Source organism: Nymphaea colorata, chromosome 3, assembly GCF_008831285.2.
Source record: "Nymphaea colorata isolate Beijing-Zhang1983 chromosome 3, ASM883128v2, whole genome shotgun sequence".
Lineage (NCBI taxonomy): Eukaryota > Viridiplantae > Streptophyta > Magnoliopsida > Nymphaeales > Nymphaeaceae > Nymphaea > Nymphaea colorata.
This window is the reverse complement of record NC_045140.1, coordinates 377,079-394,552: the sequence shown is the minus strand read 5'-3', so window position 1 is coordinate 394,552 and position 17,474 is coordinate 377,079. Positions and strand designations below refer to the sequence as shown.

Genomic DNA, 17,474 nt, shown 5'->3' with positions numbered 1-17,474 from the left:
AGCATTGGTAGTTCGATTTCGATTTTAGATGTTTTTGTCTTTTGCCTTATATTGTCATGGAATGCATGGAGATTCAACGTCAAGAAAAACCATTTTCCTACATGTGTTCGTTAATCTGTACATCATGCATTCAGGTGGGTTCACGTTGGGCTTTGCACATATGTAGCCCCTCATTGGTTGGTATCACGTGGTTTTTGGATAAGTGGATATCATTATACCCTGTTGACGACGATGATGACGATACGGCGATGGTGATTGTTCATGTGGACATGTCGGGCCTGTTTTTTCCCAATTGTTAGCTTGTTTTTTCTCCAAGATATGACAGTGATGTCCAAATTCTCGCATCCACAACTAGAATCCTTATCATTTTGTGATGTCGTGGCAAGTGGTGAAGATTCTTGGCCCTTCACACCAGCCTATCAAAAGTTTGAGTGGAAAAATGAGAAAAATGGCGTTGTTGTGATGACTTCAAAATTACATGAATTGCCTACACCAGACTTGTATTGGTGGCTCCAAGGCACCACCGCTGGCTAATGCAGTTTCATTTTTGAAAGAATGAGTTCAATTTGTTATAAGATTGAAAAGAATTTATTTTCACGAGAAAGAGAAAAGTGCTTTAGGAGGTGCTTTGTAATTGGGACACTGCCTAGGTAGTCCATGAACCTTTTTTTAAGCATTGGAGCATATTCATAAAATATTAAAATGTTCTACTTTTATGAACCTGCCTTCATGTTTTAGATAAGTTTACAAAATATTTAGGTATTGTTTCAATTGTCAAACAACCCCATAATAATATGTTATTGTTTCATGTATCTATAATTTGGTGCATATGCATGAAATAATAATATGTTGTTGTTGTTGCCAAATAACCCCTTAGTTGCCTCCGTCATAATCTAAATGAGAAAGTGTAACTGCATCTATAAGCCATTATGGGTGAACATGAGCTTAATCCTACCACCCAAGTGAAGGCTGAAGCCTCTTTTCTTCCTTCATACTCAGGTTCGGGGCTGCTTTTGGTGTTTCATGCTTCTATCATATTTCAACTTGCATATAGGTAACCTCCTTTTGTTGCATAAAAAGTTGATGCTACAAGAGTTCAAAACAGAAATGCCTACCAGCCCCCATCTAACCATTACACCAACCCTCTCAAGAATACGTCAGTCCAAGTTTTGGGGGACTAATGAGTCCCTACTTCATTACTCGATTATCTCACAAAAACTAGCCTCAGCGATTGGGATAGACAAACCCTGGAACTACTCTTCAAGTTCTTCTTTCTTCCATCTTGTCTCTCTTTTAAATATTGAGGCTTGGACCTTCCTTTTCTCATGCCCTTGGAGATACTCAAGTCACTGTTTAATTGCTTGAGCGTAGTTAATATCCTCTTAAATAGTTTCAGTAATTTTCCTTTGTATCAATCGTCTTCCCTTGTGCGACTTAGTTCTCACGTTTGGCTGGTGTTTGATGCTGTCATATGGATTCATTAGAAGCATTTGATAACATGTGTGTGTGTGTTGTGTGTGTGTGTATATATATATATATATTTATTTATTTGTTTATTTATTTATTTTTATTTTTTTTGAAACAACACATGTTCCTTAAAACATATCATCCAAAAACTTTGTGTTCATATTATGAGAAAAATGAATGATGTTGTTAACTCAAACGATGAACATAATACTCAATTATTTCTAAAAACAAATTAACAAGGTGTTCAGCGCATGCATACAAAAAGCAGGTGTTAAAAAACATAAAGTTCTTCTTAACAAACATTCACATCATTTATATCAGTTGGAATCTTGTCCCTTCAAGGTTGCAGTCAGTTGTCTTGGCCAAAGATTAGATTCCCTCTCAACTCCACAGCGGTTTCACAAGAAAATATCTCAAGCCTCAAATCGCATCTTTATGATATGTCCAACACTTAAAAAGTAAAAAAAAAAAAAAAATTGTTCTTTAAAAGAAGTACAACATAGTGACATTAATATAACAATTTTGGGCATGGATATCTTGGCAAAAATTTTAATAGAAAATATATGTATATATATACACTCTAGCTATCTTGTGCACTATCTAATTACAACCACTCGATGCAATGCATCAAGTGTATATGATTAACCACAATGCCCGATGCATTATGTTGTGAGAAGCTAGAGGATTTTCCATCAAAATACAAACGAATAAATCCACAAGATAAAATGAAAAAAAAAATATGATTTTTTCAAGAGATTCAAACACTTCTAAATAAGGGTGATGGATCTTTGTTAAAGGAATATGATTTGTGTGTGACAAAAGTGGGACGAAATTTAAGAAAAAAAAAAGACAAATGGGTTTCCTTATAAGAGAGTCCTTACCTAGTTTGAAGGGTATTTTGATCTCTTAAAAATAATTTTGATTCTCTATTTCTTAATCTCACCATTTGATCTCCTTAGAACTGATAGCTTAGATGATTCTCATAAAGTATAGTGTATGGAGGTCCAGTAACTATATTGGTTTTTTCCTATGTGTGTGTTTCTACATGCACCCTTGTGCGTACATGTTTGTGTACTTTATGTACGTTATAAGAGTTTTAAAAAAAATGAAGGGATCTGTACCCTCCGCCTTCTTCCTGGTTCCTGCCCCTCAGCATGAAACAATTAAAGAATGGTTGAAATGAATCACATAGGGGACAAGAACACATGTTAATATATTTTAATGTTTATTTAGGGAAAGCTACATCTAGCATAAGACTCCCATGGCTATACCATTATCCTTATGTTTCTAAAGTTATGTCTTGCTTGAAGACTTAGTTAGACATATAATACATCATTCAACTCAGATGTTGTGCTTGCCACCATTTGCAACCCAAATTAGTAACACATTCGAGTGTTACAACGGCCACAGGATTCAAATCTTGAACCCTTTGAATATGAGCCTCCTTGCGGCATGATTGTGCTACCCTTGTTGAAGGCATATGATGTTAATGTTTACTTTTCTTCTTTTAGTAGCAAACTTTTCATAACACTATTATATTGGTACTGATGGACTTTTTGGGTTGGGTAATGCTGACAAGGAACTGTCACAAGGCGCTTTTAAAAGTTATGCACTTGTGATCAGTACTGACTGCTAGAAGGAACAATAGGCTCTTTTGGAAAAGCTAAATGTAACGCCGAGAAGGAACAGTAGGCGCTTTAGGAAAGTTGAAAGTTACGGCGATAAGGAAAAAGGAGTGTCATCTGGAGCAGGATTCGCTCATGCTGGCGCAGGGACCAGATATCCTTATTCACATAAAATCTTAGGGAAGGCGATTATATTCGCACATAATATAGCTGATGATCTAAAATCTCTAGCATTGTTCGTGTCCGTGATTAGTTCACTTGTGATGATATTGTAAAAGGCCGCAATGCCATGGATTCATCATTCAAGTGCAGATCCTTTTATATGTATGAAAATTTTAGGAAAGACTGTTATTAAGCATTAGAAGGATATACGTGGCTAAAACCTTATATTGATCTGAAGTTGGTTTGTGTGTGTGCGTTTGTGCATGTAGGAGGTGAAAATCCCCCGGCCGGCTGGCCCAAAAGAACGATCCCACATCCTCAGTAAGTGACTAAAACCTTATATTGATTTGCATTCTGTTTGTGTGTGGATGTGTATAGGGAGTGTAATTTTTGTCTGAGATCAACCAACACCCCTTATTATATTGAGAAGTTTTTTTTTTTAATAAAACTTACCTATTAAATTTTAATTTATTCCAAAATTCACTATTTTTGGGAAAACAAACAAAATTTGATTATTTCGATCCAAGGAACAAGCATATGGGAATCGAGAAATTTGCATGTATCTATGATCTTTCCCCTGGTACCTGATTTTTATGCCTTGCTACGTTTTTTTATAGTTTATAGCACTATAAACATGTCTTTTGTAAAATTTTTAAAAACTGTTAAAAGCGTCTGAAGTGGGAATAATTTGGTCGCAGGAGTTGCTCATGTTCTAGAATACATGCATAAGTTTCGTTTAACATCGATAAGAAAATGTTTACGACTAACGGCCCGACCTTGTTTCTAATTTTTTCTTTCTTGTTTCTTGCTTTGCTACTGTTGTGCCTTAGCCGGTTTTTGTAAAATCAGTTTGTGACAGAATCGGGTGCTTGCCTATTACTTTTTCTAAAAAAATAAATGCAAAAATTATATAAAGCACAATTATAAACTAAAAATCCTTCAATATTTTGAAAAAACAAATTAAGGTTGGCATGTAACACTCTTAAATCAGCCATAGGATTGAATCTCTTGGCTACACATTCAATCACAGTTGGTGAACTCATAAATCCGAGTCCCTAGTAGCCCGGATAATCGATTTACTGGTTCACGAGTCAAGGTTGTAGAGTCAGTTGATAATCAACTAATTGCATGTTCTTTTTTGTCTGTGTTGTTGGATACTAAAACTTGTTATTTTTTAAATTGTGAAATATCACACTAGTAAACATGCAAGGCATACTCCTATTAAATGTTAATTAGTTTTCAGTTGATGAAAAAAATTAAGCATAAGGCTCGACAGATTTACAGTTTTTATCTATTTATAGAAAAATGCACTATAAAAATTGATGATCTAATCCAGAGTCACCAAGTTAACTCTTCGATCCAATGACCTAGTCTTCGGCTCATCTGAATCCGAGGTATAGATTTGTATGTATTTCATTTATACATGTGTTCAGCCGACCCATGGAGCTTGATCTATACTTGATAGTCTTTCCTAATTTTTTCTTTGTGGGTTTTACCTTAATCTCATGTTTATAAGGGTGTTTGGCTTCTACTCTGTAGTTATGTGACAGTCAAAAGTGTTCTGTGTGGCAGTTGTAGATGTTGTGAACCACATAAATCTTTATGTATTTTTTCTCTTTCTCCTATTCTGATTCATATTTTCTTGGTGTGTTTTGACTGTGAGAGTGTTTCATCGTTAATAAGTCATATTGCCGTGCATATAGAGTTCTTTTTTTTTTTAAGTAAACAAAATATTTAACTCCAAAAAAGCCATTCAAAATTGTCAAAAAGCTCTTTACATTCTTTTTTCCTTGGCTTTCTTACTTAATTCTTAACTGATGGGATGAGGACGATCATAATAAAATATAATATAATATAATATATAATCAAAATTAATTATAATACAAATACATATAGTAAAAAATATTTTAAATAAGTTATTCGACTGGTTCGGTCAGCAGGCACCCAAATTTAAGGTTCAAGCCCAAGCTCAGGTATCCCGTCACTAACCCAGTTAAACTTAGGCATCGGGCCGGCCCGGCCCCATAAGAGCCGGGCAGGAGCCGGCCCAATGCCTGAAACCAGAGATCAGGCTTGGGCCCGATACCCAAAACCCAAGCTCAGGCCGACCTGGCCCAGCCCAACTCGAAAACAATAAAAAAATATTTTTAATATAAAATATATTTTTAATAAAAAAATATTTTTAATTTATTATTGAACCAAATAAGGCCCGTCAAACCATCTCGACCCGATTTTTTCGAGTCCAGACCCCCGTTGAGTACCCCACCTTCGATGCCACATCTAAACTCAGCCACCAATTATTGTTCCGATCTCATGCATCCCTTGTTTCCAATGTCACGCTTCCATCGCATGATTCCTTTTCTAATAGAAAAGAAAGGAAAAAGAAATTGACCGTTCTCTTGTCAGTCAAGCGGCAAATTCCTCCGTTCCTTTCGAAGCCCAGTGCTGCCTTCATTCCTGTGCACTTTACAGCATGGACAGCTTCGATTTTTTTTTGCTCTCAGCGTCAGAATTGGCGATAGAGCAGGAGTACTTTTCCCTTTGAACAAAGGTTCTGCAGCTTTTCGTTTTGTTCTGCTTTCCAAAACGCATAACAGCTAAAGGCAAGATTTCGATGCGATCGTGTGCACAACTTTTCAGGCGATCGCCTTCAGTCATTTTTAGTTGTTTACTACCAATGATCGCGATCAGGAGCTGATGATCTTTTAATTGCTGCAATTTCGTTCCCAGTTGGCTTCAAGAACGTGAAGATTTCTCTCAAGGGATCCTCTCCCTGGCCTCGTACGAAAAGGCCAACCAGCTTATACTATGTGAACCGAAAACGTTCAGTTATATATAGACATAGTAATCCATGAATAGTGACTTTAAAAGTTACTGGCATCAAACAAGGTCTATATTTATTTTTTCAAGTGAACCAGAGGCTAATCTCACAATCCAAGCATCTTCCTAAGTTCATAGCTACTTTAGTGTCTCAAGGTGGCACCTCATTATGCGCTATTTTCATTTTTCATATCATCGCCTACCAACTCTTGCCCCGACCATTGCATCAACCCCTTTGAGATCTGTCTATCTATTTTTTACTCTCTATACATAGATATATAAATCCAAGAATAGTGATTTTAAAGTCACCAGACATCAAACTAGGGCTGTCTATCTATGTTTTTTACTCATCTACCTCCTGGTCAATTAATGGCAACCCAGCCAGTCTTGGACAAAGAAAAGAAAGAGCGAGCCGCCATCACCGGCACGTCCACCATGTGTGTGTGTGTGCGCGCGCGTGTGGAGTGGGGGTGGTCCACATTAAAATCCAAAGACTTGTTGGAGTTAGGGATCATGGTCTGTGTTCTACACTTAGATTTCCACTTTGTAAATTTACATTATCAAACTATATGACAGATTTCCATTCTTAGCCAAACCTTCTCATCCTCCTCCAGTTTTAGAAAAAAAATAAATTTTATAATTTAACGTTTCTAAAAAATTTAATTTGGCCCATGTAACAATTCTAGAACTTTCATAGCGCCCCTCCCTTAGAAATCATAAGGAGCAAAACAAGGTGCATACAAGTGGAAGAGTGCAAGATAAAGAAAAGCATCCAATCCCAAAATTTGAAGACATAAACCTGGCTACTTTTAGTTCCATCCTTTTTTAGTGAAAAGACATGTTTCTCACGTATAATCCACTTTTTTGGGCGAGTGTGAGGTTTACATGTAAACCGCTTCTTAACACTGGATGTTAACTGTTAACAGGGCAAAGCGTGTCTTCATGTTGGCACCTACAATCCTTAGTATATCCTTAGTATGATGGGGCCATGAAAAAATGTACTTGTAGCCCTTTTCTTATTCTTTTGAACATTTTGTAGCGGAACTAGAAATTTTTGTGATGGTACCGCATTATACCTTTTCTTATTCTTTTGAACATTTTGTAGCGGAACTAGAAATTTTTGTGATGGTACCGCATTATAGTTTTTAAAATTTTAATGAAATATCATTTTTCAAAATTTTTATATAAGATAAATAAAATTTATATGTAAATTAAAAAAATGAAAGGGGGGCCAGCTACCGGCCCTCCTTTCACTCCGCTTGTGCTCTTGGATGAGAAGCCATAACATACTCTTTCAGCTTCAATTTTTTGGGTAGATTTATAAAATAATAAGCAAAATATTTTCAACCATTACCAAACAATCCTAAAGTATTGAAGGAGAAGTCCCAACAAAAAAGTGTACTTCCTTTAGAGGCATTTGTAATAAAGACATTGTCTCTTGAACATTTTCAGATTCATCAAACAACAGATTTCCTCAATCCCCCTTAAGTGAACAAATAAAATTTCAAAAAAGTCACTTCACATTGTGAAAAGCTTTCTCTAGAAGCTGTTTGCCCTTGGTTGTCCCGGACGTACGGACCGGTTTCCTGCGGACAATTGATATTCTAGGCTCTCTTTTCCTAATTAAACTGTTTCTCATGCATGCTTAGGACAAGTCCATAACTGATGTGCCCAAAAGATGCCCCGTCATTTGTTATCATGCGATTTGCAAGCTCTAAATTTAAGATTATTATTTTTTGTACTTGTCTTCTATATCTTGTTTTTTTTTAAATAAAAAGTCTTTTCAAGCTGGACAATCCAGCCGTTCTTTTCGAAGCACAGTGAAGCTTCATTTCCATGTACCTTTTACAGTGTTTCGGACTGTGCGCAGGCGCTACTTTTTCTATTCAAAGTCATCGTACCGCAGAACTTTTTCTCTTGCCGTTGGTTCGCAGTCTTTCGTTTATTTCTCTTGCCTTGTTTTTCTGAAACGAATTTCAAGGCATCAGACCGAAGTAATGTTCCCGGGGCTTCAAGTTGTGATCTTCCCACCTCTCACCAAAATTTCCTTGAGGCCTTTGTCAGTCCGTTCATTTAGTACCATCGATGGTTCTCTCTCCCCCCCCCCCTCTCTCTCTCTCTCTCTCTCTCTCTCTCTATATATATATATATATATATATATATATATATATATATATATATATATATATATATATATATATATATATATATATATATATATATATATATATCGGATTTGAAGATTTGTCAGATTTGAATGAAAACATTCGGCATTTGAGCTATGAGTTTAATCATATCCACCCAATGCAATAGATGAGATGACCATGGTTGGAGGGAGCAGAAGATGGCCGGAAGATTACAGCTTGTATATGACAGAGGATTTATAGATTTTTCCATTCAGATTTGGATGGAGAAATCCAGCCATTGAACTATGTGTCTAATCACACACTCCCAATACAATACATTGGATGACTGTTGAAAGAATCTTCCTGACATGAGCCTAAAAAAGAGGGATTCCTCCTGGTTGGAGGGGTCCATCTTTTAATATATATGCATGATTTAGTATAAGGTCAAATTACAAATTTTGTCTCACTTCTCTCTATTTGTATCTATCAGCCTATTTGCCAGACCCTAAAGTTGGCAACTTTTGATGTTACACTAAGACTGGAAGACCAAAAGTGAGACACTTAAATTTTTCTTCTTCATCATCAACTTATCAAGAACGATATAATCATGTATACCAACTAAGTCGTGTTTTAGCAACAAGATCTCCAAAACAATCGGCTTCTTATGACAATTGCAAACAAGTTTAAGCCGATTATCACGTTGCACTCGGCACTCAACTGCATCATTGCGATGCTAGGTCTTTTAAAGTCATGCCTTTAAAAAGATTATAAAGTAAAAATGAAATGGTTTAAACCTTTTACAGTAAAGATTGGCTCTCACACACAAAACAAGTAAAAACCCTCTTACAGTGCAACTTAATCTACTCGCAAATCTGCCTCGAATTAACATCTTTCCCCTCAAAGCAGCAAAAACTCTCCAAAAAGTCATGCTTGGAGTGGTTTTCAATACCCAACGGGGTTCAGATCCTCTATAATTTCTGTGAGACTTATATTATTAAATACAAGACATAAATCATATCACATGATACAAGTTCCAATATGTACACCACATCATCAAAATGGGTTTATACAAACGCATGTAGGTTACTAACTGATACACTAACATTGGACAATGTTGTTCAGAACCTTTGGCTCTTTATTCTTTATGGTTTCATGAAAGGCCATATACTACAAACACAATTGTGTTCAAGAGCAGATTCTCATGAAAATCGTCCAAGCTTACAAATATTAATCAGTTCATGCAAACTTGTATAATTCTCTAATACATCTTCAGCCAAATATGAATTCAGAAGATGCCAATTCGTAAGATGTATGGGACATCAATACATGAGCTTGCAAAAATCACCTCATACAGATTGAACGCAGATGCACTAACAACTTAGTTTTCACCTCTCAAAGCTATAATACAAAATTAATTTCCCAATGCCAACCGAGTTCTCATGTACTTATTTCAAAAACTGACCTCACATAAAACTCAGGTTTGGAAACTGTCCTGGTGTGTTTGTGTGGGGGTGTGTGTGAGCGAGAGAGAAAAGAGAGAGAGAGAGAGAGACGATAAAATGGGAATGTAAGAGAGAGAGAGAGACGGACAGAAACAGAGAAACATTCATTTTAGAAGATCGCTCAGAATTATGTTTACATCAGTAAACTCGTAGTATCACATTTGACAAAAAGGGAAAAGCTTATTGGCTATACACCACGTATGAACCCTGTAGTTAAGGAGGAGGAAATGTTTTGATGATCTAGAACAGATAGAGCTAACGTATCCAGATCACCTGTCCATGATCCCGTCTCATCTCAAATTAGGAGATATTTTCAGCCTTTTTTTGTCATGGTATTATGACCAAAGGGACAAGTTTTTGAACCGCCATGGGAGAAGGAAAAATCAGCACAGTATACTGTACCACCAATCTGTATAACTCTAAAATGCTGAGTCTGTCCAGCCGAAAGATCCTCACTGCAAATAAACACATGCTCAATGCCAATTGAATATGAAGTTTCACAAACAAGTACCGGAACTTGCAAAAATGTACAAAGTAGAATATTATCTTTCAACTGGAAATACAAAAAATGAAAAATGAAACATCTAAATTTTCTTTTCTCTGGACATATGCTGAGAAGAGAACACTTCGGTTTAAACTTTAAAGGTCCAAGAAACATCAAATGATCAGATGGTTAAGCTGACTCCAAGAATTAGGGGATGTTCGATGGCCTGAACAAATCCACCGTGCACAATCAGCCACATGAACTCCATGCATGTTTGAAGGGTGGCATATTTCATGGATAACTTCTCTATAGAAGAAAATTTATCTAGGCCATCAAACACTATCAGGGAAGGGCTCTGTCTTGTAATAAGGAGACAGTGACTAAAAGCCCTTCATATAAATCAAAAGGTGTAAAATGGCTCTACCTTCTGCAACATAACATCCATAAAAGCATGCCAATGTAACATAGGTTTTCTCCTTATATTTGGTTACTGATTAAACTCATGTCTCAAACCGTGGAATTGCAGCATGAATATAAAAATAACTAAAACAACCAAGTTTAATTTCCATTTCAGAAATAAACTAGCAATCTGCTTCCATAGATACATTTGCATAGATGATAATGCCAACTGAACCATTAGGATGGCCTTTACAAGCTCCTTCATTAGAGGATTGATGTACCCTACGACCATGTATCTTCCCTAGATTGAAATAGCCACATTTTTATTTGTTTCCTAGTAGATAAAAGAACAACAATAAGTTGTTCGTCGTGCCAATGGCATTGAGATGTATGTCATCACATGCTGGAGTTTTAAAACTTGCATGTGGATATGTCAATCCATTATCCACATGTCTTCACCTTAGAAGCTTATAGATTTGCTGGAGGATATTGTCATTAGGAAAAGAATTTCAACCACTGTTTCTCCAATTCTCTTGCTTGTGTGTGATGTCCATACACAAGTTTGCTTTCAATTCCTACTAAATAGCACCATTTTACATTTGTTAGGCCAATCTTCCAAGCTTGGAGTGATGCAGAAACATGAAAATGGAATAAGGTCCGGTTAGGTTCTTTTGTTTTCTTATTTTTTTCCAGGATGAAGAGCACAGTTCAGAAAGTGGTCCCCAAGCTGGACGAACTTAACAAGCAGGGATTCTCTTCAAGCTTGTTTTTTATTTTGCACAACCTTGAGTTGAGTGGAGCGTACATTTCACAAGCTCAAGACAAGGCAAGTCTGCAAAATATGGAGACAACCAGAGCCTGAGGGCTTAGCTCATATTGCAAGAAAAAAGGGAGCAAGGAGAAAATGTAACCTCCAAATCGTCTTCTCTTCCCCTCTCAATTAATGATAAGCAAACAAATAAAACCCTTTGTTTCCTGGTTCTGAATTAAGTTCAGCAACATGTTAACCGCATACTCACAAATATCGGCAATGTTTTCAAGATATCACAATAATATCTCTAAAAAAAGAAAATGAAAAAGGAGAATTTATTCTGAATAATTTGCCCATTTCATTTCTCACAAAAAATGCAATATTTTCCAAGATTTAAAAAATAATATATTTTAAAATTCTTCTTCACATTTGAGTAATATTTTAAAAATTTATTGATAAATTTTTATCAATTTATAGGAAGCTCATAATTTCATAATTGTTTTTTGCATGTTTTCTGTTTTGTCATTCCCGAGATTTTTACCAGGAAAATAAAACTTTCAGATTAATAGTTGATAAAAACCCTTGCAGTCACCGATAAAACCCAAAAAACTATACCTATCTATGAATGACGGTTTACAGGTATATAACTAAATATACAATTTATCTCATATATGTTCATGAACAAAAACTTATCAGGTTCTTTTCCCAGAACTTTCCTTTCCCAATGATGGTGATACATAATATATGAAATGAAATGGAAAATTTGTGGGTCTCAAAAGCTCTAAAATATTTCCTCAACAACCAGAATTCCACTCTCATGATCAAATTCCAATACAAAGTGAAGAAGGCAAAACCGTGATATTCTGCAATCTTGCTGATTTATGTTATGAAATCCAAGTATTTTCAAACAGAAGATCTAATTAAGATAATAAACACATCTTAAACAGTACAGAGGGTCATAATTTGTCAAAGATTATTTTTTAAAGAATACAAAGGATGAGCAAGCAGTAGAAGTGCCAAAAGTTTGGAACATACATCTTACTTGTCTTGGGAAAAAAAAAGGCATACCTAGCACATAAGAATCAGGTGGGAAGAAGTGGTTGTCTCTCATCAGATCCAAAGCGATGGGTGGTCTGAAAGCCAGAAATCGGAAGGTCAGCGATAGCACAAAATCTTTAAAAAACTCAGCATCTTTCCACTACTTGGAAAACATAGTGAAGGCAAAGATCACATACTTCTTCATTGGCCCCAGCAGCCATTTCTATGAAAGATGCATCCTTTGACCTGTAAATAAAGTATGTCATGGTTTTGTCATCGAAATAATGTTTGAAAAACAACACTACTGACACACTTCTCCTCAACCAGAATAATATATGTGGAGAAAATTTAGCCACAAAGACATTTAGGTTGTTCCATAAGGATTTCAGATCTGACAGTGAGCTGAAAAGTCCAGAGCATAAAATTGGTTCTTAGAGTATGTAAGACCGAACTCAACATGGACTGTGTTTCCAAAACAAACCTACAAGGAGTTGATTAACACTCAGGTTACTTTAACCAATATTGTGCAGACAGACCAATAAGCCAGGCAGTAATTTTCAGGTTCTTGTATAGACATGCTTCTGTCAAAATGATTCCTTTCAAGTAAAGCCAACAATATCACATTTTGGTGATTGTGATGTCCACAGTGATGATCGATGATTAATTTTTTTACAACCCTAACTCAAGGGAGCCAACCTAGTTAATCGCAAAGTTAATAATAACTACCTATGATTGTGCTGAACCTCCATTATCTCGACAGATCCATTTTGCTCTTCCTTGACCTTAGAAAGTGGTGAAAAGAACTGCAAAAAAAAAAAAGAAGAAACAATGTCACGTGCATTTCCATTGTAATAAATGATAAATAAATACATTAAAGAAATAAACATACCTGATGCATTGATATGAAGACAATAGAGATTCCCAATATAAAGTTAATGGTCAAAGTATGACCAAATAATGCAGCAGATGCTATGCCAGTAAAGATAGTAGCAACAGTTGATGAATACTTCTTCAGAATGGTGTCTGTAATTGTTGCAATGTTAAATTACTGAATAAGCTTCAAACACCAAAAAAATGTTCAGAAGTTAAATAAACGGTACATCACAAGCACAAAATACTGGCTGCAACATATGAAAGATAACACAAGGCACTCATAAAAGTCAACATTGAAAAGTAGTCTATTCCAAAAGGATGTGGTGCTGCGGATGAACGCACTAAATGCAAAGATTAACCACTAACATGAACATCTGTGTGATAGTCACCAACTCACCGGGTATGGGACCATGGGTGAGGTCCATATGAGTGACCCACTAATGTCTATAAATAGTGTCCGTGGGCTGGTTTTAGGGATCATCACGTCATTGGAGTGTATTTGCCCCTTTGGGAGGGTAAACCTAATTAGGATTAGGGTTGTAACGCTCCAATGACATATACAAACTAATCACGAAAAGGAAATAGATACAGAGCTTTTTTCTTTTTGTGTGTGTGTGGGTGTGTAGCAGAAGCAGAACAAGAACGTATCTATGTACTTGGCATGGCCTAATCTCTATTGCGTACAGATAACTTGCCTGCATAAATAGTGCACAGCACGATCTGTCCTAGCAGTTAATGTTGTCAATGAAAAACACCTATTAATAAAAACTTTACTTTACATATATGTTGGAGATCCACGCTCTCAAGTCTTAGTCTCAAACACCATAAAGTTGTACAAGTATGTACAAACAAAAGTGCATAGGGAAAATGTATATGACATTGTCGCATTACTTCCCAACAATCCCCCATCCTTTCAGCCACCCGATCAATGGCATCATCTGTTACATAATGAGAACCTAATGAAGGCAGATAGTCATAGCCAATGTTGTAAAAGGCGTAGCGTATCGCGTATCGGTCGGGCTGACCTATATGTTGTATCGTAACGTATCGTAAACATAGGGTATCGTAAAATTAATTTTTTGATTTAAAAAATCATAAAAATGGAGAAAAATCCGAAAAAAATAAACAGAAAATCAGGAAAAAAATCAAGAAAAATGTATTCAATATATATAAAAAAACATCATAAATAAGGAAGAAAGTTTCAAAAATAAGAAATTCAAAATAACATAATAAGCATCCATCACCATTTTAGACTTGAAAATTTTATAGATTACATCACAATTCATAAGTTCAAAACATATAGTTACCATCTTTTATGATTCAACTATAATCCTCTTCATTTTTTATGAATCCTTAGTGATTTTTTATGAAAATGGGCAAAATATCTCCCTCTCACGTCTCTTGGAATATTTAGAAACAAGGAAAGAGAGAGAGAGAGGAGTGTAGGATTTGAAATATAACGCAAAAATGTGTTTTTCTCCGTATCGTATGATACGGGGGTGTATCGCCTGTATCGTACGATTCGGTGCCCGTATCGTACGATACAGTCGATACGCTAACGATACACGGGCGAACCCTGTATCGTTAGCGTATCATATAGGTTTTTTAGACCTATATGATATGTATCGTACGATACGGATAACATTGGTCATAGCATCAGCACAGCTGCTGAGTACAATGAAAATCATAACAAGATCTCCAATATATCATTTGAGTGTAGAGTTTATGTATTGTATTGATTGTTAAAATAATAATGACTATCATCACTGAAAGCAAGCTCACTCCAACACCGGTGATAATACTCCAATCGTAGTTCAAAGGGGTCACCAAGTTTTGTTTGTCAATTTCTTCGGCAATCCAACAAAGCAGACTCAATCTGAGTCACACAATTAACTGATCACATCAGTAATAGCAGTAAAAGGAATTAAACAAATAAATATATAGACAAGCAATTCACAATAGCATGATTTTCAATGATGCATGCACATGCACCCGCCTGAGTAAGATCATATGATGCCACCTGTTAATGAGTTCGCATCTGGAGGGAAATGTTTCCATTTTTTCTCTTTATTTTTTAAATAATTTTGAATATTTATCAAATATTCTGTAAGAAAAATAATATAAGCTCATACTTTTTTTATTATTATTTATGTAGTTATAATTTATTCGATTTAAAAAATCCAAAAACCAGAAAAATGATATTTGTAACGATCACATTAACAATTTAATAGAAAGGAGGAGAAAAAGAAGAGAGGATAAGAAAAAACTAAACCACCTAACCTGCATATTTAAAAAAGAATGAAGACAAAATGCCTTGTGCGGCATTGTTGCAGATTAAGAACATGGTAGCCCGAGAGTGACCTTGTAGAATATTGAAGCTATCTGGTCCTGTAGTAGTTTGACAGAAAAGTGTTTAGCACCATGCAGGAACATGACAAAGAACATTGCATAAGTAATCAAGTATCACATATCTGAACAAATTATGGAATGAGAATATGACAAATAATAAGGAAAAGGACCTCCACCTAAACTTCGCCATCCAAATTGAAGATCCAAATCAAACCATCCTAAACTAAATCTAATATATGTGTTTAAAAAACATAGGTGGATGCTGGTCGCAGGCTACTAAGGTATGACATTTTATTTGTGCTTTCTGGTGCATGTAGAGTAGTAGCTAGTTGATGCTTTATTGCAACCCCAGAAGAATGTTATCGTTTTTTCTAATGGATCACTTTAACTTAACTTTGTGGCTATGTCACATGGGTACGGGTACGGGTGCCGGTAACTTAACTTTGTGGCTATGTCACATGGGTACGGGTACGGGTGCCGGTACTGGTACGGGTACGGACCATTTTCAAAAAACTTGGGTACGGGGGTACGGCCGTACACACACACATATATATGTCAAAAAATGCAGAAAAATAACATATTTGCACATATCTATATCAAAAATTACACAATCAGAATAACATATTGTCATATTCATAAATACAGTCATTACAATTTACAACTTATATGAAAACTTGAAAAGCACCTAGCAAAAGAGCTGCAAAACCAATAGAAACAAGGACCATTTCAAAAGGCGTACCCAACCCCCTACCCGTACCGATACCCGTGTCGTACCGGTACCATACGGGTACTCCTTTGGAGGAGTACCCGTGTGACATAGCTTTGTGGTGATCAGGCTTGACACAACTTACTCAAAACTTGGACTTAAACTCAAGTTGCAGCAACCTAGGAATGAACACCTGATGCTTGGGGTGTTCCAATTCATTTATCTGTGGTATTTATATGTGCCCTGACATACACTGTCCCTAGCTCACTTTAAGATATCTCAGGAAGCTGCATATCTATCCAAAAGAGATGAAAAAGTTCAAAAACATCAGGTTACAAAATATATATATATATATACAATATATATACATATATATATATATATATATATATATATATATATAATTCAAAAATATCAGGTTACACAAGTGAAATAAACATTGCACTCAAGCATCTGAATGTCAAATTCCCTCACCTTTGAGTATGGCTGTTCCAAGAATACCAAGGAAATTGAAAATTGCACCATATCCATATAAAAATAAATTCTGTTCATGAAAAGAAAAAAGGATCAGTTACACAATCCTAAAGGTGTCTTAATTGCTACTGAATAGTTAATGAACCACAAGGCAGAAACATCTACTATGGCAAGAACTGTATCAAACTTGTAGAACTTGATACTATAGTACCACTTACAGTTCTATCGTAAGAGACAAAGCAACAACCAGGTTATGGGTCTGGAAAAGTAATGATAGTATACAAACTTACTGCAGCTCTCTAATGTCCATCAACCAATAAGAATATCCCATTTCAAAGGACTTGCATAGCATTGACAAAATTATGCACATAGATGGCTGCATTATGCAACATATAAATAAATTTCCTTTATACAAGTCAAATAGTAGTCCATTTTCTAGCCATGAGAAAGAAAAGAAGCTCAACTATTCTCCAAGATAAAAGTTAGAAAGCAATATGAACCCAAATTTTATAGTATTTACTAACAGCAGTGTCCGGTCTATTCAAATAGGAGACTCAGAAATCGGCATATACAAAAGAAATAGAAAACATACACTTAAATTACCGTTCTTTTGCTTTTTTGGCGACATTCTGAGAACAGCTGTGACAATATATATAGAGAAGTTGTGGACATCATATTCAGTTACGGGAATCATGTGT

General features: G+C 35.7%; 1 protein-coding gene across 2 annotated transcripts in view; it reads right to left on the bottom strand.

The window, feature by feature from the left end:
• Positions 1-9,787: 9,787 nt before the first annotated feature.
• The window catches only part of LOC116250068 (CMP-sialic acid transporter 3-like), a 31,019-nt gene continuing 23,332 nt past the window's right edge, over positions 9,788-17,474 (bottom strand). For both annotated transcript variants that reach the window (XM_050076680.1, XM_031623433.2), the window contains 7 exons: positions 16,777-16,846; positions 15,528-15,635; positions 13,264-13,397; positions 13,101-13,177; positions 12,572-12,620; positions 12,405-12,469; positions 9,788-10,157 (listed from right to left, as the gene is read on the bottom strand). In XM_050076680.1, coding sequence (XP_049932637.1) covers positions 12,419-12,469; positions 12,572-12,620; positions 13,101-13,177; positions 13,264-13,397; positions 15,528-15,635; positions 16,777-16,846 — 489 coding nt within the window. In that variant the 3' untranslated portion in view covers positions 9,788-10,157; positions 12,405-12,418. The remainder of the gene's footprint in view (positions 10,158-12,404; positions 12,470-12,571; positions 12,621-13,100; positions 13,178-13,263; positions 13,398-15,527; positions 15,636-16,776; positions 16,847-17,474) is intronic.